Below are 25319 nucleotides of genomic sequence, written 5' to 3' on the forward strand. Positions count from 1 at the left end.
TATTCATACAAAATTTTGAACAATTATTTGGTATCCACTTGTTTGGAAATCCTACTGTGGTTGGGCATCTAGCGCACTCTCTTGTCCAGATTTGGATCTGGGTCTCCTGAAAGGAAAAAGGATGTGGCCAGAGCCAAGGGTGTGGCGTGCAGCTGGGCTTTGGAAACCAGTCTGGGTTGAGTGTGCAGTCAGAGCTAAGGTTGGTTCCGGAACACCAGAGGCCATGTGTACAGGTAGATTTTCAACTCAAATCAGTCTGAAGTTTATCTCCCTTTAAACTGACTGGAAAATATATCATTGACCTGTTTAAAACAAAAGTGAGATAAAGATGCTTTAGTAGTAGGAGCAGCATGTAACAGATTGGAAAATCTGCTAAGCCGATGTTACCAACGTCTCAAGGATGCAGATTATTGGAATTTTACTGTACTTGGCTTTTGATTAATATCTTCGTAACAATATGATTGCCATTGGCAAAAATGGGGGTGCCTTCTGTCACATTAGAAATACTAGAATTTACCACAAAATGAATATTTCTGTAAATATTTTTATTTGAACCTAAATACAATTGCATATCTTCTCAATCTATACTTGTTAACCAATTCCATAGCTAATTGCTAGGCCTAAGCCTTGACCCTAAAAGATCGGCACTGATAGCTTATCCAACCAGCTGGATATAAATGGTGAGCTAGCATTGTTCTGTTCCCTTTTCCAGATGAAATAAATAGTATGCCATTTTGTGCTACCCAAGTACTTAATTGCAATTAATGAAACTTGACCAGTATTTTCCAGGAGCATGATGGCTTTCTGTGTCAAATAATATTTAACATAGCTTCTTATGGCACATCATCAGTTCCTTTGGGCTTAAACATCCAGCATGGCAGGCTTCAAATGAGCTGCATCTGCAGCAGTTAGGTGATTACAGTTACAAAGTGTAGATACTCACTTTCTTTACCTGCAGTATTTGTAGGTTTAAATTGCAAATTTGCTCTGTATGGTATTTGTCCTTTAATCTTAGACAAAAATAGCCAGTCATATTTCTTTAGCAAATTGTCTGGAAATTCTCATGAATATACTAAACTATTTTGCTTTTAAATTTTCAGCATGATCGTCTCAGCAGGTAAGGACACTGCTATACATTTTAAGTTCTAACTATTCATTTTTATAAACTATTTTTAATGTTGGCTGCAGGTTAAATACTGCATATTTCTTAGAACCTGCCAGAAGCATGTACAATATTTTGTTTTGTGAGAGAAATGGAAAAAGTAATTGCTTTCATTAATCACAGCAACTCTATTGGCAATTATTAATTGGGAAGAGATTTGAGTATTTTGTGTACTAACATTAGCGGTCTTGTTTATTGCTTTAAGTATCATTTTAACATTAATTCAGTAAAAAGCATATCAAAATGTCTGTGTGTTCTCGAAGAATTATTTTTGGCTTAATTGAAAGTTACCTTATCGATTATAACACATTTGCTTATGTTTTAAAAGAAAGGTCAGATATGATATATATTTATGTTTCAATTGAATAGTGAAATCATTATAAAGTAGAAATATATGCAATATTGACCCTCCATAACTAGATTTCAATTCTCTAATCCACTTGTGGTTTTATAATCATTTGCATGAATTTGACTTGGAATTACATGCAAATGTAGCAGGTGTGCAGCTTCGTTGTGGGTTTGGTTTGCCCATTTGTACTTTTCTTTCTTTTTCTCTCAGGTTGGATTCAGGTTCATCAAATACCTCATCAACTGACAGTTACAGTGACCGGCTATTGAGTCGAACAAGTTCCTACACACGCAGGGAGAATCGACTTTCATCCCTCAGTAAACTAGAGCAAGATGATGCTGTAAAGGATTATAAGAAGGTATAATTATTTATCTTATTTGTTTATTAATGTCATACTATTATAACTGAAAACAGTCCATAAATCTGGATTTTCCCCAAGTTTCATTCTTCATTAAAAAATGACAAAACTGTCTTACTCAACATGGAAGTTTTATCCCCCTTGTTACTATTTCTTCTATGAAATTATATGAATTTGCATTTTCAATAAAGTTGTCAGATTTAAAAAATTACTGCAATGCTCTGTGTATGATGGTTTAAAGATTTTTGGATGTTTTTCTCAGTTTGGTACTACACTTTATGCACAAGGTAGCACATTTGGACATGCTAACACAAAGAAGTGCGATATTTATGAGGAACTGCACCAAAAATCATAAACTTGGCATACCATTTTATATCAGGGAAAGTACCTCAATCTATCTGATAACATTGCTAATTGATTTGGAATAGAACATGAAAGGCTTACTACTGGGTGGACTGAATTATTTGCAACAATAAGAATTTTTTTTCTCAAAACTTTGTATGTTAATCCTGAACAATAAATGTGCTATTGGAGGAATTTTGTTTCATAGTGAATTTATCCAATACTAATGATAGGTAGGCATTGCCCTGTGAAATTAGTTAATCAGGAATGTTGGTCTGTGTTTATGCATTGAGAAACCTTAATTAGTTAATTGCATTTGTCCAATTTCTTTAAAGACCCCACTGATGTAAGGCTTGGAAGATGTCTAATTTTTTAATTGAAATTTTGCTAAAATTGACCATATGTTTTGTAACTATTTGAGAATATGACCAAATATGATTATACCAATCTGAGAGATTAATACAATGTTGGAGCAACATAATACCCTGTCAGTCATGAGTACTTGGAAGCAAATTTGTGGGGAAAGAGAGTTAAATTCTCATTATTGGCTGCAGTAAATAAACGTTTAGGTTTATTGGTAAAGAGTTAAGGGATCTTAAAGCCTGCTTAGCATGAATTTGTTAAAATAATTAAAAGTGTAGCATTATTCTCATTTGTACAATACAAATAGTATTACATATGAACATTAATTATAGGCGACAAAAAATAACTAAAGGCATTGAATCAAAAAGAATAACAATACTATTCAGTAATATTTTATGCACAGCTAAATTGTTACAGTAAGTTGCATTCTAAACATGGGCAATCTTTGTGAAACCCTGAAAATTACTGAAAACATTTAATACTGCATGTAACTTTAATGTCCTTTTGGCTCTGCTAGTTTTTTTTAAATGGAATTGATCATTCAACTCCATTTATAGTAACAAAGTAGTCAAATCTCTGTTCCACTGTCCATAAACTAATATAAATGAATCCCAGTGGCTGAATGATTAAAGAGGATCAGTGGAAAAAGTACTGAGAACAGCTCAGTGAACTTTGGCCCATATTAAATCATGTCATAGTCAACATTTCTCACTTACACCATTGTCAACTGCTGCACAATAATGGATCCTTCTCCACCAAAAATTGAACTATTGTGCTGAACACTTGGATTTAGAATCTTTAGCTATTTTTCCTATTCTCTCCAAACTCATCCACCCACGTGTGGGCCAAGCAGTCCTCGTACAATATGAATAAGGAGCTTGTTAACAAGAAAATATTAAATGTACAAAGTTGAGCATGATCTCGGCACAAATCGCACTTTCCAGGCTGGATGTCATTTTTAAAAAATTTGTTCTGTAACAACAATCCAAGTTTAGTGCATTCTTGGCAGTTAATTCTTGGGAGATTGTTAAATAATAGATCTGCTTGGGAAAACAAGAAGATGTTTTCATGTGCACAAACTGATTAGGAGCATTTTAAATTTTCATCCAAGTGTGACTATATTCAGGAAGCCTACCACACTCTTCTGGAAGCAACAAAGATTGAATCTAACGATGGACGTGGAAGAAAGCACACTTTTATCTTTTAGTAACTGCAAACTTTTTAAAAAAGTATGCTATTTATTTAATTACATCATTAAATTATAATGAAATTTTCTTCATTAATTGAATTTTTGAATTTGATTATTTTTGTTTTAAAGTTGTATGAAGAGGCCTTGACAGAAAATGATAAACTTAAAGCCAAACTACAAGTGGCACAACTTGAACTCGCTGACGTGAAAGCCCAGCTCGAGAAAACTACTCAGGTTCAGAAATTACAGGATTTTCTTGCAAAATTCCCTTTTTAAAAACAAATTGTAATAGAGAAGACAATGTTGGTAATTCAGTGCAGACTAATGTGCATGTCTATTTCAGAAGCAGGAACGGATTTCCGATAAGTCTTCAATGCTGGAAATGGAAAAAAGGGTATGTTAATTCTATTTTAAAATTATATATCATTTGAATCAAAAATAGGGACTTTCCACAAGCAATTAATATGAGAACTATTCATCTCTTTTGCCTACATCATATTGTACTGCATTTTATGTTAAGAACTAGCAAACCTTTCCAAATGATCTATGATGTTACCTGTGCATTTTATTATAGGTGTAAAAACAGATTGTTCCTTGAGTTGTGAATTTTAATTGAGTTCAGTGAGCAAGAGTAAGCATTATTAAAGTGTACTATTTTTACCTTGGTTATTGCTAACAGTAAACAAACAATCCAGAAGTATCAGAATCGGGTTTAAAATCTCTGGCAATGTTGTGAAATTTGTTGTTTTGCTGCAGCAGTACGTAGCAATACATAGTTATAAAAATAATGTAAAGAGAGAGCAGAAAAAGTGAAGTAGTGTTCATGGGTCCATTGTCTATTCAGAAATCTGACGGGTGCAGAAGAAACTGTTCTCAAAATATTAAGTGTGTGCCTTAGGCTCCTGTACCACCTCAGTGGTGGCAATGAGAAGAGGGCATGTCCTGGATAGGGTTCTTAATGATAGATATCACCTTTTTGAGGCATCACCTTTTGAAGGTGTCCTCAATGCTTGGGAGGCTAATGCCCATGATGGAGCTGGCTGAGTTTACAACTTTCTGCAGTTTTTTTCAGTCCTGTGCAGCGGCCCCTCCATACCAGACAGTGATGCAACCAGTTAGAATGCTCCCCATAGTGTATCTGTGACATCCGAGAGTCTTCGGTGACATGCCAAGTCTCCTCAAACTCCTAGTGAAGTACAGCTACTTTCATGCCTTCTTTGTATCAATATGTTCAGCTCAGGATATATCTTCAGAGTTGTTAACACACAGGAACTCGAAACTGCTCATCCTTTCCACTGCTTATCCCTCGATGAGTAATGGTATGTGTTCCCTCGAATTTCCCTTTCTGACATCCACAGTCAATTCTTTGGTCTTACTGAAGTTGAGTGCAAGGTTGTTGTTACATAACCACTCAATCAGCTGAGCTATCTCGCTCCTGTCCGATGCCTCGTCACCATCTGAAATTCTGCCAGCAGTAGTTCAGTTGTCAGCAAATTTATAGATGGGGTTTGAGCTGTGCCTAGCTACATAATCATGGGTTAGGGAGCATAGTACAGTGGATGAAATACGCCACTGTTGATTGTCAGTGAGGTGGAGATGTCATTTCTGATCAGCAGTGCCTGTGATCTATTGGTGAAGAAGTCGAGGATTGAGGGAAGTATAAAGGCCCAGGTTTTGGAGCTTGTTGATTAGAACTGAGAGTATGATTGTATTGAATGCTGAGCTGTGATCACTAAATAGGAACTTAATGTAAGTATCGCTATTGTCCAGGTGATCCAAGCCCAAGGCCAAGTAAAGAGCCAGTGAGATTGCATCGTCTGAAGACTTAATATAGTGAAAGGCAAATTGCACTGGGTCCAGGTCGATGACTAGACAGGAGTTGATTCTGTCCATGACCAGCCTTTCGAAGCACTTCATCATAGTTGATGTGAGTGCAACTGTTGATGGTCATTGAGACAGTTCACCCTGCTGTTCTTGGGCACTGGTATGATTGTTGCCCTTTTGAAGCCGGTGGGAACCTCTGAATGCAGTAGTCAGAGATTGAAGATGTCCTTGAACGTTCCCACCAGTTGGTTGGCACAGGTGTTCAGTGCCTGGCAAGGGTTCGCCATCTTGAAACATGTTCTGACATCGGCTTCCGAGGCAGATCACAGGGTCACCAGATACTTCAGGGATTCCCTTTCAAGCAATTGAGCATGAAAGGCGTTGAACTCATCTGGGAGTGAAACTTCACAGCTGTTACTTTGCTGTGAAGGGAGTAATAGCTTACAAACCCTGGCAGAGCTGACATGCATCCAATTCTGTCTCTACTGTTAATTGGAATTGTTTTCTTGCTCTTAAAATAGCCTTCCGTAGGTCATACCTGGACTACTTGTATAGTTCTGAATCACTGGTCATGAATGCCACAGATCTAGCTCTCAGCAGACTACAAATCTCTTAGTTCAACCACAGCTTTTGGTGTGGGCATGTCCAGTATTTCTTGAAGGCACACACTCATCTATGCAACTCTTGAAATCAGTGACAACTGTGGCATGTTCATTCAGTTCTGAAGATGAAGCCCTGAATAATGTCCACTCAACTGATACAAAGCAATCCTCCACTTCCCTTGGCCCTACCTTCTTGGACCTCACCACTGGTGCTATGGTCTTTAGTCTCTGCCTATACGTCTTGAGTAGAAGTACAGCCGGGACTTTCCAAAGTGTGGGCGTGTGATGGTATGTTAAGCATTCTTGACAGTGGTATAACTGTGGTCAAGTGTTTCGGCTCCTCTGGTTCCACAACTATGTTGGTGGTAATTCTTCAGGGACTTCTTCAAGCTGGCCTGGTTGAAATCTCCCACAGTGATAGGGAAGGCATCAAGATTTACACTTTAGTGACTGGATCACAGTGCTCAGCTCCTGCCTGAGGTAGAATGTACATCGCTGCATTGATGATGATGGAGAAGTTTTGCTTAATGTTGAGTTATTGCACAGGTACATCATCCAGAAATGTTAGTACAGTAGAGAGGGGAGAGCAATATGACCCAGAAAGGATGTCAAATGCTAAAATGGGGTAATAATTCAGTGTTTGAACGCAGGCAGTACAATTCTAAGCTACCCCTGCAACTCCAACTCTTTAGATCCAGCAGATTGCATATCTGTAAAGTTAGGATATGATGAAAATAAAGATCAGGAGAGATCTTATTCTTTCCAACTGCCTTCCATAAGCAGCTATAGTGACCTATTGCTGTAATAGGTCACCTATCATGCCTTTTTGTGGTTTGATTTTAAAATGTTACAACTAGAGATACTTGTCTACATTCCTTATTCTAATATAGAGTACAATGAATCTATTTCAGGAAAAACGTGCTTTAGAGAGGAAAGTTTCCGAAATGGAAGAAGAATTAAAGGTATGATGTGATTTCTCTTCAGTAGTCTTGCATAATTGAATATCCCAATACACACACCTTAATCCCCTAAATGACCATGGTAACATTTCCCATTTGACGCCAATTGCTTTTACGTAATTTAGCCTCTTGTTAAGGGCTGATAGTGAACAGGGGCAGAAAAACATTCAACTTAAAAGCAAAGCTTCCTCTTTTATTAAAAAGATGTGAGAAATTCCTTTTCACTGATCCTTAAAAGCAGTGGTAGGTATTATTAATTCTTGGCTTTGTTTCGTACTCACCATACTGAATATTGCATTAAAGCCAAAACAGTTCAGACTAAAGTCTTATAAATTGTCTGGCTTGGAAGTATTGGTTGCACATCCCATGATGGAACTATGTGTCAAGGCCAAAGTTCATGATCATTTAATTTTAGCCCTCTTTAATGATGTGCTTCTCCAGCTTCATTAAGAGCTTGAGCAGCCTTTATGCTGGGCAAGAGAAAAGTCATGTAATGAAGTGTGACAACTTAATGTTCATTCCAATTTCCTGCCTAACTTACTATTTCTGGCATTTCAGCTTGAAATAACCCTCAAGTCAGTTGATACACCACTCACATGACTGTCTTGTACCCCTTTTTATAACTTTTGAATAACCTGACACACCTTCCCATAAGGAAAATTTCCTTCTTTATGTCAGTGCAAACACTTCGATCGGGATGCTTTTCTTTTTTGTATGGGGGGGGGGGGTGTGGCTGGGTTTGATGGTTCTCTCTGAATGGCTTTCATGTTCTTCCTTTGTTTAATTGCTGTCTGGGGAATTCAGATTTCAGGGATGTATACGGATACATGCTTTGATAACAGATGAACCTTTGAACCTTAAGGAGTCCTGCGATTATATTTGCTTAATCTGCGTTTTTTTTCTGGAGCTTGCCCACTTGGTTGAAGATAGTAAGATTTGTCATGAAAAATAGTAATCCACTACTGTGATAGTTTAATTAATAGGAAAACATAAAATCCATACAGTTGGGCTTAAAATGTATTTTTAAAATGCTTTCAAAGTCAACTTTGCTTTTGTTTTATTTTGTGTTCCCATAGTAATCTTTCTGAACTTGACCACTATGCATCTTGGTTTACTTATCAGAACAATAGAATCTGCCTGATTTTTGTCTCTGACAGTCATTAGCTATCGAGAAATACAAGTATCTGTGTATGTCGGAATTATGATTAACAATATTAACAGAACAAATTGCATTTGCTAGAAACGCCCTGAAGTTCAGGCAACATCTGTAGAAACAAGGCAAGGGTCAACGTTTCAGGTTAGTTGTCCTTCAGAAGTACTATCTGTACGGGAGCTGGCTACTTCTGCCTGTCATCATTTTGGTTCAGATTTACTTTTTTATCAGCTGGTATAGTCAAGCCTGTTGGATGTGTCCCCTATCTTTGCTGATGGCAGAGCATTACACAAGCAAGCAAGCATGATTGGAGTCTAACTGGTACACCTACTGCAATTCTTTTTTTGTTTCAACCTGTCAGTTTACCTATTTCTCGTGTGATTCGAGTATTTCCAGAATTTTGCTTTTCTGGATTTTAGCACTTTTTCTATTTCTTATTTTTTTCCAGCTTGATCTGCTGGGTGTTTTCAATATTGTCTTTTTGCTTCAGATTACTAGCCACTGATTCCTGTCACAGTTCCACCATGTTAGTTTGCTTTCTTTCATTCTCTCCTCGATAGCCCTGTGTTAACTGGGCTCCGATCTATCACAGGCATTTCCTTTGCCTCTGCATTTAAAGTACACTAGCTGTGTCCTTTCTCCAGTTCTTACTGGAGGAGACCTACAGCTCTTTGACCCTGCTTCACCATTTAGTATAATTATGGTTAGTCATCTATTTTAATACTATATTCTTGTTCACTTGCTTGATGCCTTTTAAAATCTATTGATTTCCTTCCAAAATATATTCAGCAACTTGCCCTGTCTTTCAGTAGAGAATTTCACAGTCCTGCTATCCTAACAGTGAGGAAGTTTCGCCTTACCTCAGTCCTGCATTGTTTGCACAGTTTCTTGAGATTGTGATCCCTTGTTCTGAACCCTTCAGCTAGATACAACTGTCCTGCTGGAAATGCAATTCTTTGTGGAACATTCCACTATTTTTTAGGCCGCTCTTTATTTTACAGAATGACTTTTTTGTTTTAATATTGGTTGTGGTTGGCATCCATCTGATTTAAAGGATAGTAGGCGATGATGATCGTCACAATCATAGACAGAAGCTATGGACATCCTGAGGTGCCCAGTCAAAAAGCTCCCCCTCTCGGCTTCACCAGTGTAGTCCAAAGGAAACCTTATTAAGCAATACGTATGGGACTAGCTTGGATGCAGGAGCGGCCGGAAGGATGTTCAATGTCATCCAGCTGCCTTGGGGGCCTTCACTTCAGATTTGCTGTCTGGGTTTACTCCTGTAGCCTTCGTCTCTCCCAAGGCTACCCATAAGGTAGTAGGACTACTTGCCCATAGATGGGGATCTAGTTCACGAGCACCAGGACATGTGCACACTCAGCTCTCCTTCTCCACAAGCCAGCGGTGGAAGATAAGTGAAAGCGGCAAGCACTACCCACTACTCTACCACACTAGGCGCATCACACAACCATTTTGATGTCTAAATATATAAGAAATCTGAGTTTAAAATACTTAACGTTTGCTGTTCCCTCTTGTTTTAAATTGCTCAGCATATTTTTGTTTTGTCTCCATTATTCCATATTCTGGTCTCTGTAGAATATTCCTGATAAAGCTGATGCTTGTTCTAAGGCAATTAATTGAGCTTCAGCTAGCTGAAAATAGGCCTTTAACCAAGTCATTTGACAATGCCGCAGGGCTGCTTGAAATTGAACTTGCAGCCTTCAATTCCCCCGTCCCTCATTGCCCAACTCTTCCTGTATGCAAACATGGTGTTTCTGTCTATCTGCTGTTCCTTGCATTTTCACTTTGCATGTATTGTTTGAAAGAAGGTTAAGTCTGATCTCTTGTTTACTTTGCAACTCCACTGTAGATGTGCACTTAAAAGAAACATCTGTCATGACGTATGCTGAATGTAGTTTTTAGATTGCAGTGAAATCATAACAGTTAACACTAATTTTCCAACCAAAGTTTAAAAAATTCTGCCTCCTTGTCCTTTTTACTGACCACCTAAGATCTCTCTTGTCTTTAAATCATGGAAAGTTTAAAGAATAGAATGCCATCCAAATTAAGTTATCTGTCTAGCCCATGGTCATCTTAGTATGGGACTAGAGTTTTCCTTTCTTTTACCCTTCTCGGCATTGAGCCCTAGAGACCAATTATCTTTTCTCAAGCATTACATTCCCACCCAAACTATTCCATTTGCTAATTAGCTTGAACCTATGCCATCAACCAGTTCTCTCACCCTTCCCTGCCTTGCAGCTCAGTAATTTGTCTGCATGTTTATTCTTCTATTACACTGTGAGCTCCTGGTAGGTCTCTGATGCCCTCTGGAAATCCAATGGACTCTTTAGCTCCTCATTTCAACTTGGATCATTTCATTTATTCACCTTACTAGCACATCATCTGTTCTTTAGATATAAATTGTTTTTTAATTGGTCTGTTACTCTTTTCAGTCCCCACTTCATTTTTTACCGAACCATTTCACTGTCCTTTCAGCTATGTTTTTGTAATTGTTATACAGCTGTCCTTCCATCTGCCTGTACCTGTAGCTCACCAGTCTCATTGCCCAACCTATTTGGATTGATGAATATTAAATTATTCATAGCTAGGATAACTATGGCCAATTCTTCATTCCCTATTCATCAATATGTGCCTTTTCCTATGACATGGGAGATCATGGTCTTATCCATGAACATGATTGTTCTTGGCAAATTATTTTACAGAAGTAGTTTGCCATTGCAGCCCTCTGGGCAGCATCTTTAAAAGATGGGTGACACCAGCCAATATCAGTAAGTACTCTTCAAGGATTGGTTGCCTGTTGTCAGTGATCACATAACCAGGGCTTATGATATGCACTAGCTGCTCCTATGACCATCCACCACCTGCTCCTATGACCCTGATTTGGGGGGGGGGGGGGGGGGGCGGGGAGGTTGTTAAGCGGGTGTTACACCTTCCCCAAGGGGGTGACCTGCAGGCTAACCTTACACCTCCTTTGGTAGAGACATATCTTCACCCCATCACCCACATTGTCTATTGTTGAATACAAGAATTCATACCTTAGGAGTTTTTCATTCTTTAGGAGCTTTTGGTAATTAAAACAGTAGGACTTTCTACCCAGTCAGAAGTCGGGACAGTGCATTAGTCTGCAGTGCCACTAAGCATATTGTCATTAAAAGCATGATGAATGTTTTTTGGTAATGATGACAGTTTTGTTGCCTTTGACAAAGTGACAACACTGACCATTGATCTTGAAAGCTTCCCACAAGGATCTTGCAGTCTGTGGTGTTAATTCTGGTGCTTCCAGCATTGACTACAGTCAGGTTTCAGCTTTAGAGCCCCACTATGGTATTGTAACAGTAAAGATTGAGTAGACAGGAGAATTGATGAACTTGTTGGTATTAAATCAGGATCTCAGTATCTAAGAAGCTTTATAATTGTAATATTTTATATAACATGGATATGGAAAGGTTAATTATCTTATTTTAGAAATTAACAATTCAGCAATTTTTCTTTGTATATGTAAAAACCTTTTCACTGAAGGTTATTTCAGTATTAGCCCGACTATATGGGTAGGCCCATTATCTTTGCCTGCTCCTGCCCCACTAAATTCGGATCCGCAAGCCTCTACTCCATTTTATCCCCCTTGGTTCAGTCTTTTCCTACTTGCATCTGGGATACATCACTTGCTCTCAATCTCCTCAACATCTTTCAATTCCCTGGCCCTGACTACCTCTTTTTCACCATGGATGTCCAGTCACTACACTTGTATCCCCCCTCCCCATCAAGAAGGCCTTAAAACAGACAGGCAGACATGATCCTCAACAATTTCTCCTTTAGCTCCTCTCACTTTCTCCAGGTATGCCTGTCTTTTCATTGGCTACGTAGAATAGTCCATGTTTCAAGCCTTCCATGGTACTGCTCCCCAAAACTTCCTGCACTACATTAATGACTGCTTCGGTACTGCTTCATGCACCCAAGCTAAGCTAGTCAATTTAATCGACTTTGCCTCAAACTTAACTGCCCTTAAATGCAATTGGACCATTTCTGACACCTCTCTTCCCTTTCTTGATTCCTCTCTCCATCTCTGGAGACCAACTGTCTACTGACATATTTTATAAACCTACCGGTTCCTACCTCGTGACTATATTTCCTCCCACCTTGTCTCCTGAAAAAATGCTATTCCTTTTTCTCAGTTTCTTTGTCTCTGTCATATTTCTTCCCAGGATGAGGCTTTCCTTTCCAGGACATCTGAACAAAAAACAGGGTTTCTCTTCCTCCAATATTGCCACAGCCCTCAGCCATACTCCATTTCCTGGGTATCCGCACTCAACCGATCTTTCTGCCTCCTTAACAGGGATAGAGTTCCTCTTGTCCTCACATACCTCACATGAGCCTCCACAATCAACACATCATTCTCTGCATCTTCTGCCATCTTCAATGGGATGCTACCACCAAATACATCTTAACCTCCTCCCTACCATGCTTTCCACAGGGATTGCTCCCTTTGTGATTCCCTTGTCCATTCATCCCTCCCCACTAATCCCCCTCCTGGCACATACTCCTGCAAATGATCAAAATTCTATACCTGCCCATTTACCTCTCCCCTTACCTGCATGCAGGGCCCCAAACAGTCCTTCCAGGTGTGGCAACATTTCACCTGCAAATCTGTTAGGGGTCATCTGCTGTATCCGGTGCTCCTGATGTGATCTCCTCTACATTGGTGAAACTCAACGTAATCTGAGGGACTGCTTTGTCGAGCACCTCCACTCCATCCACCAAGAGCAGAATTTCCTGGAGAACAGTCATTTTAATTCCTATCCCCATTCACGTTCTGACATGTTGGTTCATGGCCTCCTCTTTTGCCAAGATGAGGTCACTGTCAGGGTCGAGAAGCAAAACCTCATATTCCGTCTGGGTAGCCTCCAACCTGATTGCATGAACATAGATTAGTCCTTTCAGTTTAAAGAAAAAATTCCCTCCCCTCTTCCATCTTCTATTCCCCACTCTGACCTCTTAACTCTTCTCCTCACCTGCCCATCACCTCCCCTGGTGTCCCTCCTTCCCTTTCTCCCTTAGTTCACTCTCCTCTCCTATTAGACTCCTTCTTCTCCAGCCTTTTACCTTTCCCACGCACCTGGCTTCACCTATCATCATCTAGCTAATTCTCCTTCCCCTCCCCCAACATTTTTATTCTGGCCTCTTCACCCGTCGTTTCTAGTCCTGAAGAAGGGTCGCGGTCCGAAACAATGACTGTTTATTCATTTCAATAGGTGCTGCCTGACCTGCTGAGTTCCTCCAGTATTTGTGTATTTTTCACTGTTTAATTGCAGTACATTTGATATGCCAACAAAAATTATGTGGATTATACCTTTAATTAAAACATTGTCTGAGTCATCATACACCAGACCTGCCAGCCTTTGGACAAGTCAGTTAAAGTTATTAGGGCTGCAGAATTTAGAGATCAGACTATGAAAAGAGTAAAATAAGATTAAGCAGGGTCCAAAACTTTAATTAGTAGTTGTATTGCAATGTGGATGAATCACACACGAGTTGATCTAGTTTCATGCCCTATCTCAAATCCTTATTTGTAACATGGGGATTTTGTTTAACAGAAGTTTCTCTTATAAATAGCTCCAGCTTGCATTCCTTTTCACTTTATTATACTGGAGTTTATTTTGAACAGAGCTCATCAATGTATGTAAAAACATACTACAGTATTTTGTCATAAATTCTTAAAAAATAGCCGTAATTTGTGGGGAGGATGTTTGGTGTCTTGGTGGTTTCACAGATTTCTTCCTTGGTTTACTCATTTCATGTGTGATGCTGAGGAATAACCCACTGGGCCACATCATAATTTTCAGTAACTATCATTAAAAAGAGGAAGTAAAACAGAATCTGAAATCAAAATCAAAACAGAATATCAAAATATTCAGAATCTGATCCAAAAGTGTGGTATAGGTTGTGTCAGTTTCATTTTCACTGCTTTGAAGTTTACAGCAGAATGTTATGGATTCTTTTAAAAAAAAATTAAATTTAATGAGAAATCTTTAAATCTATGTAGGGTTACAATTTATTCTGTGCATTTTATCGATAGACCTTTAGAATCTTTTATTATGTTGAAATTTTCAACTTAGTTGAAGTATTTCCCTATAGTTTAGAGGTCCTATTTCCAAACAAGGTTCTTGTTACTCAGCTGTGGAATTCTAGTGCTGGAAATAAACAATTTTTTTTCCCATATTGAATGGCAATAACAACATTCCCACATCAGATGCAGCAATGCTCAATGCAAGCAGCATAATCTGTCCACCTTCAAATATTTATGTTTACTTTATCATGGATCTCATTCTTGTGCAGCCTACAGAATATATGCCTTACAGAAGTAAATTATAATATTTTTTCCTTGTCAGTACTCAGTATTTTGCAGAATTGGGGGAGATTTGAGAACTAGTTAAACTCTGACTTTGAGTGTTGATCCTCCAGGTGTAGTATTGTACCTTGTACTATGCTTTCCTGTACTGGTATAGGATTTTTAATTATTCTTCTATATCCACTAACTTACTTACTGATGTTTATACATTCACAAATAGTCCATTGGCGTGTTCATAATCTCTACAGCCACTCAGGCTACTTAGTTGATTTGTATGTGATTTCTCAGTCAGTTTTCACTTCAATGACATTTTAGATTTAAAATGAAGCTCATCTACACTTACCTTAAAAATTTAATCTTGTATGGTATAATGTGCTGTTCTTACCAACAGTACATCCTCTACTTAGGATTCAGTTGCAGTTTTTTGCATTGTCCTCCAACTTATAATCTGTTTTCTTTTCTGATATAATATCTAACCCAATCACTTAAGCTCCAGACCATAGTCTGTCACCCCACAATGCCTTCCTTTGAACTAGTGGTGACTGATTTCCTATTTCCCTCATGACTTTCTGATTCTTCTCCTCACTTTATCCCCATCAACATTTAAAATGCCCTGAGGTGTGATTACCTCTTGCCCCTTAGAATGCCTTAAGTGTAACAGAAGCATACAGTCAAGGCCAAAGGATTCTGAAATACATTGCTGTTCAGAAGCCTTATATAGCTAGGTTGCCTAAGATTCTTGCACAGTATTTTATTTGTCAACATGGGTTGGAGTGCGAGTTTATAAATCTGGCTGGAACAAAGGTTGTTGAAAATATCAAGGGTGGAGCACTGTGAGAGGGGTGTGGGACAGGTGGCAGAGAAGGTGTGCCTGGGGTGGGGGGGGGGGGGCAGATGCAGACATACCCAGCTTGAGACACCAGGCAGGGTAATTTGTTTCCAACAATTGGTTTATTGATTGTTACAGAATGCCTCTCAAGTGCTTCTGGCTCCCTCCCCTTTCCCTTCCCCCTTCCCCAGCCATGATCTCCATCCTCCTTCCCCCTTTCCCAACCGTGATCCCCCTCGCCCTGCCACCTTTCCCTTCTCAGTCCACAATAGAGAGACATGTCAGAATCTCGTTTATCATCACTCATGTATATCATGAAATTTGTTTTTTATTTGCAGCAGTACAGTACAATACATAAAGTTACTACAGTATTGGGCAAAAGTTTTGGCATAAGACTGTTGCATACTACTGTATACTTCTATTACAACTCTCCTGCTTCATTAAGTACAGAACATAATTTGAGGGAGCAGTAATATCAACCAGCACCTGTAATTTGCAAGAGTAAGCTCCAGTGTAAGGTTAGGTAAAAGTAAGTCTTTGTAATAGCAAATCTATCCTGACATGAACTGTTTTCTTTTGTTGTTGTATTGGTTTCTATTTCAATTAGTTTCTTTGGCAGGAAGGGATTGACCAAGAAATAGTTGCACTTCTTTACTCTGCATTGTGGCAGATTTAATAAGATTGCCTAAGGATTTTAAATTCATTATTTGTGAACAATTGTAATCACATCAGTGTTTTCAATAACATTGAGGTGCATAGTTTGACTTGGAGCTTAGAATCTGGTTTAATATCACTGGCATATGTCGTGAATTGTGTTGTATTGCTGTAGCAGTATATTGCAATACAAAAAAAACTATAGATTACAATAAGACATACAAAAAGAAGCTAGGTGCTTCTATCTCATGATGCTAACTCAAATATGGTGTTAGGATCATGTTATTTACATTATCTCAAGATCAGTTTACTTATTAGTATTTATTAGGGAATATAATAGTATTGTATTTGCACTTCTCTCCTTCCTTGCTCTCACTCAGAGAGAGTGGAGGAAGGGGAGTGGAGCTTTATTGCACTTCCAAAGTGTCATAAAGTCATGGAGAGAGTCAGCACAAAGGCAGGAATTTAAACTGAATGGTGGAAGGCCCAATGAACTATTGTGGCAGAATGCCGATTTGAGGAAAAGGAACCCTCATTGGTAGGTGGAAGGTCAGAGTTGTTGCAATAGAAGCAGAAAACATGGAAGAATAAAGTTTGCGTCAGTACTAGAAGTACACTAAGAAGAGGTTTAGTCAAAATAATGCAGAAGTCGGTGACCTTCCTGTGAATGCTGCCTTGAAATGGTGGAAGGAAATCTCCTTGGTAAAAGAAAGTGAAAATTTGCAGAGAAGTTCATGATGTTTAGTTCAAACAGAGATAGAGTCAGAGAGCATGGAAACAGGCCTTTTGGCTCAACTAGTCCATGCTTACTACAACATCCTCCCTGCTGGTCCTAGTTGCCTGTGTTCAGTCCTTAGCCCTCCAAGCCCTTTCCTCCATGTATGAACCTATCAAAATGCCTCTTAAATGTTGCACTTGAACCCACCTCAACCACATTCTCCGGTGGCTCATTCCAGGTACTTACCACCTTTTATAAAGAAGATTTTAAATCTTTTAAACTTTTCCCCTCTTGTATTTGTTCCTACTAGTTTTGGACTCCCCAACCCTGAGGAAAAGACTATGACCATTCATGTTATGCATACCGATCATGATTTTATAAACTTCTATGAAATCACCTTTCATTCTCCTATTTTGCAAGCAATAAAGCATGGCTTATTTCTCCTTCTGGTTCAGACTCTTTAGTCTAGGCAAAATCCTCGTAAGCATCTTCTGCATCCTCTTTCTCCAGATTGACAATGTCTTTCCTATAATCAGGTGACCAGAACTGTACCCAATACTCCAAGTGCGGTATAACCAATGAACTGCAAAACTGCCTCATAATAAACCTGCTCCTAAGCTCAGTGCCCTGATTGCTGAAGGGCAGCATGCTCAATGCCTTCATCACCCTACCTACTTGGGTGGGTGATTTTAGCAAACTGTGCACTTGTACCCCAGATCCCTCTGGAACAAACAATAATATATTAACCTACTGAAAAAGAAATGAGGAACAAGAAATGACTGGCATTAAAGTATGAAAATTTTCTTAAGTCCCTCATTCGCAGGCATGTTTGGAGAAATGCAAGCTCCAATAACAGCTCTTAACTGAATAGAGTGCAATTGGAGGAAAAGCTTTATGAAGTGAGAATTCTCAGCCAGAGGGGGGTGTGTGCTAGGAGAATTGGTTCCCCCATTTAAAGACACTGTCCTGCTTGAGGAACAGAATCTGGGTTGTGATTGTGTGGGTTGGGTGTCCACAGTGAAAATGATAAAAGGATGAGGGAATTGGAAGAGTGGTGGAAAAGAATGAAAGATTACTGGCTTGAATGGTTAGCTGCGTGTCTTTTGCTATTTGATTTGGGTATTCTTTTGAAAGACTTCCATGATCCACACCACGGTGTGAACCCCTCTTTCATCTTACCCTTTGGCTGCAATAATGCCTTTATAAATAAAGCTGTTGCAGTTTCCCCCCCCTCCCCCACTAAATGTCCATCTCAGTTATTATTTCTGCAATACTTTGCATCTTTACTATTTCATTGGCTATAGTTCATCTATTGTACTCTACACTTGGATGAACTTTATAACTAAAGAGAGGATTGTCATTTTGAATCCAAAGTAATTTTAAACTAAATTTATTTCTAGCTGTTGAAGTTAAATGCTATAATTATCTAAAGTATATGGTGCTGTAGCAAAATGATCTGTGCTACTGTATCATCCTGCCTTTTTAAAGTGTAGCCTCCTTGAACTGAATTTATTTCACAGTGCTTGCGCAGGTTTTTTTCAATAGTGAGCTGTAGCTTGTTTTTTAATTAGTTGCATATACATTGCTTTTTAATTGATCATTTACATTACCCAAACTTTGTTTGTACATGCCTTTCAATTTACTAATTTGAAGGTAAGGGAAACGGCTGGATTTGACTGGGCTGGAAGTATGTCATTGTGCTTTTGCTTGTGATTAAATACCATTCCTAATAAGAACTTGAGCTACTACCAAAGGAGCCACTCCTCCAGTTTTCTCTCAATGTGGCAGTGCTCCAAAGCGTCTTATTAGGATAGCTACTTAAAATTGTTGAGACTATATTTGACAGAAATAGATTTGAAAAATGTTGTTGTTATTAATTTCTTTTGAACAATATTCATCGGGTTTCACCGATTATACAGGAAGCCACACTGGGAGCACTGGCCAGGCCACAGTATATGACCCCAACAGACTCACAGGTGAAGTGTCACCTCATCTGGTAGGATTGTTTGGGGCTCTGAATGGTACTGAGGAAGGAGGTGTAGGGGCAGGTGTAGCACTTGTTCCCCTTCCAAGGATAAGTGCCAGAAGGGAGATCAGTGAGGAGACCCAATGTAGAGTGGGACACCGCTTCGCTGAGCACCTACCAGAAAAGCAGGATCTCTCAGTAACCACCCATTTTAATTCCACTTCCCATTCCCATTCCGATATGTCAATCCATGGTCTCCTCTGCCGTGATGAAGCCACACTCAGGAGGAACAACACCTTGTATTCCATCTGGGTAGCCTCCAACCTGACATGAACATCGATTTCTCAGACTTCTAGTAATGCCCCCCCCCCCCCCCCACCATTCCTCATCCCCTTTTCCCTCTCTCACCTTATCTCCTTGCCTGCCCATCGCCTCCCTCTGGTGTTCCTTCCCCCCTCCCCACTTTCTTTCTTCCATGGCCTATCAGACTCCCCCTTCTCCAGCCCTGTATCTCTTTCACCAATCAACTTCCCACTTATTGCCTTGCGTTTCTCTCTCCCCTCTCCCGCCTTTTAAATTTATTCCTCTTAATTTTTTCTCAGTCCTGCCGAAGGTCTCGGCCCAAAATGTCATCTGTACTTTTTCTCCATAGACACTGCCTGGCCTGCTGAGTTCCTTCAGCATTTTGTATGTGTTGCTCGGATTTCCAGCATCTCCTGATATTTCTCTTGTTTCTGATGAAATTCTTTGTTCTCTTTTGAACAGTGCCTTTTAGAATGACTTGTGCTTTTCAATAACCTTTTCGCAGAGTTGCTTGGAGTTTTATTTTGTCTTGGTGTAGTTTTTGCCAGGATACTGACTCATCAGCAGTTGAACCTTCCAGATGCAGGGGTATTTTTACTACAATCAATGGAAACACCTTGACTGTACACAGGTCTCCAAAAACAGGTCTCTATTTAACTAATCATGTGACTTCTGAAACCAATTGGCTGCACCAGTGATGATTTGGTGTGTCATTTTAAAGGGGGTGAACACTTGTGCAGTCAATTAGTTTGTGTTTTATATTTGTAATTAATTTAGGTCTTTGTAGTGATCTGTTTGCACTCTGACACAAGTCTTTTTCTGATGATTGGTGTCAAAAAAAGCCAAACTAAATCCGCTGTGACAGAACGTTGTGAACCAATAAAACATGAAAGCTTCCAAGGTGGGTGAATACTTATTATAGGCACTGTACATACCTCTCTCAAAACGTACCAGAATTGCTGCAAACACTCAGCAGGTCAGGCTTTATCTGTGAGAAATTCAACATTTAGGTCCAGGGCACTTCACCAGAACTCTGCCTTCTAACAGAGTATGTTTAATAAAAATGCTGTTCCCTTTCTTTGCAGGTTTTAACGGAGTTGAAGTCGGACAACCAAAGGCTGAAAGATGAGAATGGTGCACTAATCCGAGTAATAAGTAAATTGTCAAAATGAAGGATGCCTTTCTGAGCAAGAGGCAAGAAAAACAGAACCCACAATGAGCCTACTTGCTCTATAAAGGAGCTGTCACAAAAGTTTCTTCAGCACTGAGAAGATTCTGACTGTGGTTTTCTTCACCCATTGATGTCTGGTTTGTGCAGGTTATGATTGTACTCATCAATTACAAGTTCTTCAGTGATAAATTTGGAGAGAAAATACTAACTTGTGAACAAAAAAAAATCACATCCATATTTAAGGGAACACTTGCAGCTTATCACAATTGAGCCACGTCCTGTAGTGTTTCAGATATGATTTTGAGAAATGCATTTAACTACCACTCCTGCTCAGTCACATTAACAGTGCCCCTCAGTCAGCTGCGTGTTGATGAAAATATCTGTTATGCAGTATTCACTTTGCACAGTAGTTAAAATCACTGCAGAACATGGCTTGTCCTTTTTAAGGCTTAATACAAAAACCATCAGCTAGACTGTATGGTTCAGAAAGTATTAATTGTACGTGCAATATGCTGTTTTATTATTTTAACATGATAAATGTATTCAATTCAGCTGCCTCCTTTTACTTTATTTGTTTACCTTTATTGTCAGCAGTGAATTTCTCTGTTCAGATTTGCATTCAAAACTTTAAGATGGTCATTGGCCTTTGGATGTCTCTTTCTAAAGTACTATGTACTGTATGTAATGTTGATGGTTTCCAATGATTTTGCCTCTTTCTTCCCCAGCTCCCTGCTCACCTATCCCGAATCTAAATTCTAGATCAATGTATCAGTGTTTATCCCATCCAAGCAGCAGTTAATTAAAGAAAAACCTGATTCAGATTAAGGCTGCTTACTGGGGCAAATTGAAAGATGCATTTTAAACATGAGCTTCCTAGTTCTCTTGATACGATTTTGTGATGTTAGATAAAGCTAGTTTTAGGACAAACTTTGAGAATTATTTTGCTTCTAACTATACACTCAAGGAATATTACAACCTTATAGGTTCACAAGTATCTCTTTCCTTTAATCTTTTCATTGCATGCTGAGCAATAAATATACTGTATCTCCTATCTACTACTGCTACAGAAGTTTAAAACAAAATGGTACTTTTCTATAGAGTGCACTTATACAATAGAGTTCAGGGAAAGGATTCATTTAAAAACTTGTGGTATAGTCTGTAACCTGATGGAATTCACAGCAAATCTAGATTTGTATAGTGTTTTCCATGGCTGAAATGTCTAAATTAGGCAATTCTAGTAGGGTACTGAAATTGCGTGTGTGCGTGTATGTATATACATTTTCTGTGGTACCAAAAAGGCTGTCAGTTTTGTGTTTTTTTTTGTTTACCTTAATCAGGTCAACAGGTTACTATAAATGCATCAGGTGTCTTTTTATTTTAAAAATCCTATATAAAATGGACCGTGCAGTTGTATTGCTGCTGAATAGAATGCAAAAGGACTAAAATAGCCCTTTAAACAGTTTAAGGATTATGTACATATGAGATCTTCACAGGAGGGTTCATCCTTCTGGGAATTTACAATATGCAGCTGTTGGTGGCCTTTTTAAAAACTATGAATATATTATTAGTATCATCTAGTGTTATAATTTGAACATTTCTGTCACATGTTGGGGAATGTACATGTGGGAAATGTACACATTATTTAAAGCTTGTATACACATCTGTATTTTATGGTTAAATAGACCACTGAGTTCAGGTTTGAAATTACATTGTACAGCTATTCTATGTAAATGAAAAGAACTAAACATTGTCACCTTTGCAAATGCTTCTATTAAATGTGAGTTTCTTATTGCTCTGATACAATAAGTGTATTAACTTCTTGTGATGCTTTTGGTTCAAAGGTTGGAAGTACTGTATTATACATGTTTAGCTCGTGTAAGATGGAGTTTTGTGCAGATACAAGGTCATTCTTCTGATGTGCTTATTGTTAGAATTGCCTTTAGATTTATAATTGCCTAAAGAAACAAACTTTGGGCCTGTTTTGGCCCAGTTCACTGTACAGTACAAAAAAAGGATTGATTTTATTAACTGATGGGTAAGGATTTTACCTCCAGTTAAATTTGCTGGTCATGGTTGATAAATATCAACTGGAAGTTTAACAGTAAAATGTATTGAGAAGCACTTCCTGTGCTTTACAGGAGGAGTCATGGTTAAGTGTACACTTCCTTGGCAAGTGTCATGACTGGGCATTGCAATGTAAATTAAGCTGAAGGTGATGTGCATGTACTCAAACTAGTAAAACGATTGCGGCACTCCATTTAACTTGAGAATAAATTTGTCAGTGAAAATGCAGAAAAAGGTTGAAAAGTAGCTGATTAAATATTTGAATCTAAAATGTTTAATCAAATTGATGGACAAATATGCAATTGAATAACTTGGCTTTAAAACTGACAGGTTAAGAAGTAATTAATTTGTAGAGAGAATTAATAATTTTCAAAATGTCATTAGGCAGCACACTTCCCTTTTTTTTTCTTGTCGTCATCCTTTTCAATTACACATGTAGCAGCCTGTCCCAAGAACACTACTGGCCCACAAGGATGGAACAAAATGTTGCTCAGTCATGGCTCTTCACTGTCACTCTCTCCCTCCTCCCCCCCCAAAAAAAACCCTCAAAGAAATGGTGTAAAGATGCCTTATGTATTGAATGGCAATTTGTCTTTAAGGAATTATTGCAATGTTTTGGTAGAGATCTGTCTATTTTGATACTCATCCTGTACTGTATTCCATATAATTACAATTCACTTGAATTGCGTATTATACTTCTGTACTTGTTTTCTAAATTTGATCTTTTAAATGGTTACAGTAGACCACATCTAAAGTCCTGCAGACCCCGGATATCTCATTTACGTTGACAGTGCAATGGGCATTTAGAAATGTTATAAATGATCAGTTTACTTCCCAGAATGAGAGGCACCACTATTTTTTGTAAGTGATTTTATAATATATTTTCCACACTTCATGGTTGTGGATTTTATGACATAAGTTTAAAGCTACTGGAGTCAGTATATGATGTTGATCCAATTTTGTGTTAACCAGTTTTGAGTCCTGATTAATGCCAGGAGCAAATGGGGGTTTCAGTGTAATCAGTAACTGATTTTTATATCTGGAGCCCTGATTTTAAGCTCTTTCAGACTCCTTAATGCTGCAAATTGCTTTCATTATTTGGTCATTTGGTAGTTGATACTGTAATTGTCTACAAGTCCTGGAGCTGTTGTTCCATGGACGAAACTACCATAGACTTTGCAGTGAACCCAACATGAGAAGTTAAATAGAATTAAAGTTACTCACACTATCCCCAATGGTCATTTACTACAGTATAAATGAATCAGAATCTGTGTTATGTGTGCTGATAGCTACTAGAATATGACTTCTAGCTATTAACTTTTCAGGTGGTGCCTATTACCAAAACTCCCTGCTGTACAAAGAAGTTAAACTGATGTGCTTGTTTCTATAGGTTACGTTTTACAGATTTTTTTTATTTGCTTGAACACCAGATGGAGAAATTGTTCCTATTGTTTCCTTCCGGACAAACATTGCTATGTTTTAAAAATGTAAATAACAAAGCTTTAATTATCAGATGTACTTTGCTATAAGTGAATGATGATACCAAGGTGGCTATTGCTGAAGTATATTTTTCTACTTTATGTCCTATTGGTTTCGACCTAGTCCTTAGCTGCATCTTGTAATTTGGATGCTGAGAAAACTGCAGGCAGATTTTTAATTTGTGATAAAGCAACAGTTCAAGTTGATTAAATGCCTTATAACTAGCTTGATGGGGGCATAATGTCCCTAGATCATTGTTTCAGGATAAGAGATATAACTTTTATATTTTAAAACTTTTAGTGGTCTACAAGGCATGTATATCAGTGGTAGAACATTTCTTCCCTCACCTTTAAAAGCATAGTAATGAACTAAATTTTGCACTATAACTGATCAATTTTGGGTCATTAATGGTTCCTAAGATACCTGGGAGGGAGATCTAAGGGAGGGTGGGGATCTTGCAAGTGTGAGAAATCTGAAACGTACCGGTGAGCGTCTAAACGAGGAAAGCCTGGGTTAACTTTCTAGTTGTGACCCCTTCATCAATGTTTTATTTTTGACTTGGATCAGCAAATTGGTGAAGACTGTCATCGTGCTACCAGTACAATTTTTTTATCATATAGTTAGATCCTGCATCCTGAAGTAATTTTTTTTACTGTGAGCTAAAGATCAATATCAACATTTCTACAGGTCTGATCCATAATAATAGTTAACTACAAATTGTGTAAATTACTGCAAAACAGATGCTTTGTTTCATCAACAGGTAATCTGAAATGTTCAGAAAATAGTTCACCCTGTCACTCATATGGTCTTGATTTGGTTCATTTTTTTCAAATTAGTAATTCAGTCCAGGTTTTTATTGGCAGTTTAGCATTCTTTTAACATTTATAACTAGATTTTGGTGCACTGCAAACTATTATGTGGTTCGTGTGTGTGTGTTTTAAGTAATGTGTGTGTTTGTAATTTACATCAGTTCAGATTTTATGAAGTTTATTTATTGGTCTGTACATTGAGTTGTTATCTGCTTATCGAACTTTTCACATCTTGTATCTGCATGAAACTGGCTTCAATAAACTGCAGACAAATGTATTTTGTCAAATATAAATAAATACATTTTAAATATCTTGGTGTACTATGAAGTTTATGGCATTTGTTGTAATGCTTAAAATTGGGTACTCTTATTATTTCATGAAGGAATACTGTGTGCCTTCAGAACACTTGTAACACATACCAATATGCTTGATTGTCAGTTACGGTTTGGGCTAGGCTGCATGTAATAAAATCAGCTGGTGATAATGGCCCACCTCAGTGAATTCTGTATAAACTGCAGTTTTGATTGTTGGTTATTTGACTCTGAGAGGCTGTCTTTCTGATGCCTTTGTAATGATGGGTCATTATAACGCCATCAGAAACCCCACCTAACCTAACTATGGCTGCCACAGCGCAACCCAATGTGATTCTAAGAATGAT

At 38.3% G+C, this 25319-nt stretch overlaps 1 protein-coding gene across 3 annotated transcripts in view; it reads left to right on the top strand.

Moving 5' to 3' along the window:
* Positions 1-24971, top strand: part of LOC140717123 (protein phosphatase 1 regulatory subunit 12A-like) — a 233481-nt gene extending 208510 nt beyond the window's left edge. For 2 of the 3 annotated variants that reach the window (XM_073030375.1, XM_073030376.1), the window contains 6 exons: positions 1101-1117; positions 1722-1869; positions 3893-3997; positions 4107-4157; positions 7101-7151; positions 20224-24971. In XM_073030375.1, the coding sequence (XP_072886476.1) occupies positions 1101-1117; positions 1722-1869; positions 3893-3997; positions 4107-4157; positions 7101-7151; positions 20224-20310 (459 nt within the window). In that variant the 3' untranslated portion in view covers positions 20311-24971. Of the gene's footprint in view, positions 1-1100; positions 1118-1721; positions 1870-3892; positions 3998-4106; positions 4158-7100; positions 7152-8388; positions 8446-20223 lie in introns of all 3 variants that reach the window. The other variant, XM_073030374.1, reaches the window with a different exon arrangement.
* Positions 24972-25319: the final 348 nt, after the last annotated feature.

The sequence above is a fragment of the Hemitrygon akajei genome, chromosome 27, assembly GCF_048418815.1.
Source record: "Hemitrygon akajei chromosome 27, sHemAka1.3, whole genome shotgun sequence".
NCBI classification, from domain to species: Eukaryota; Metazoa; Chordata; class Chondrichthyes; order Myliobatiformes; family Dasyatidae; genus Hemitrygon; species Hemitrygon akajei.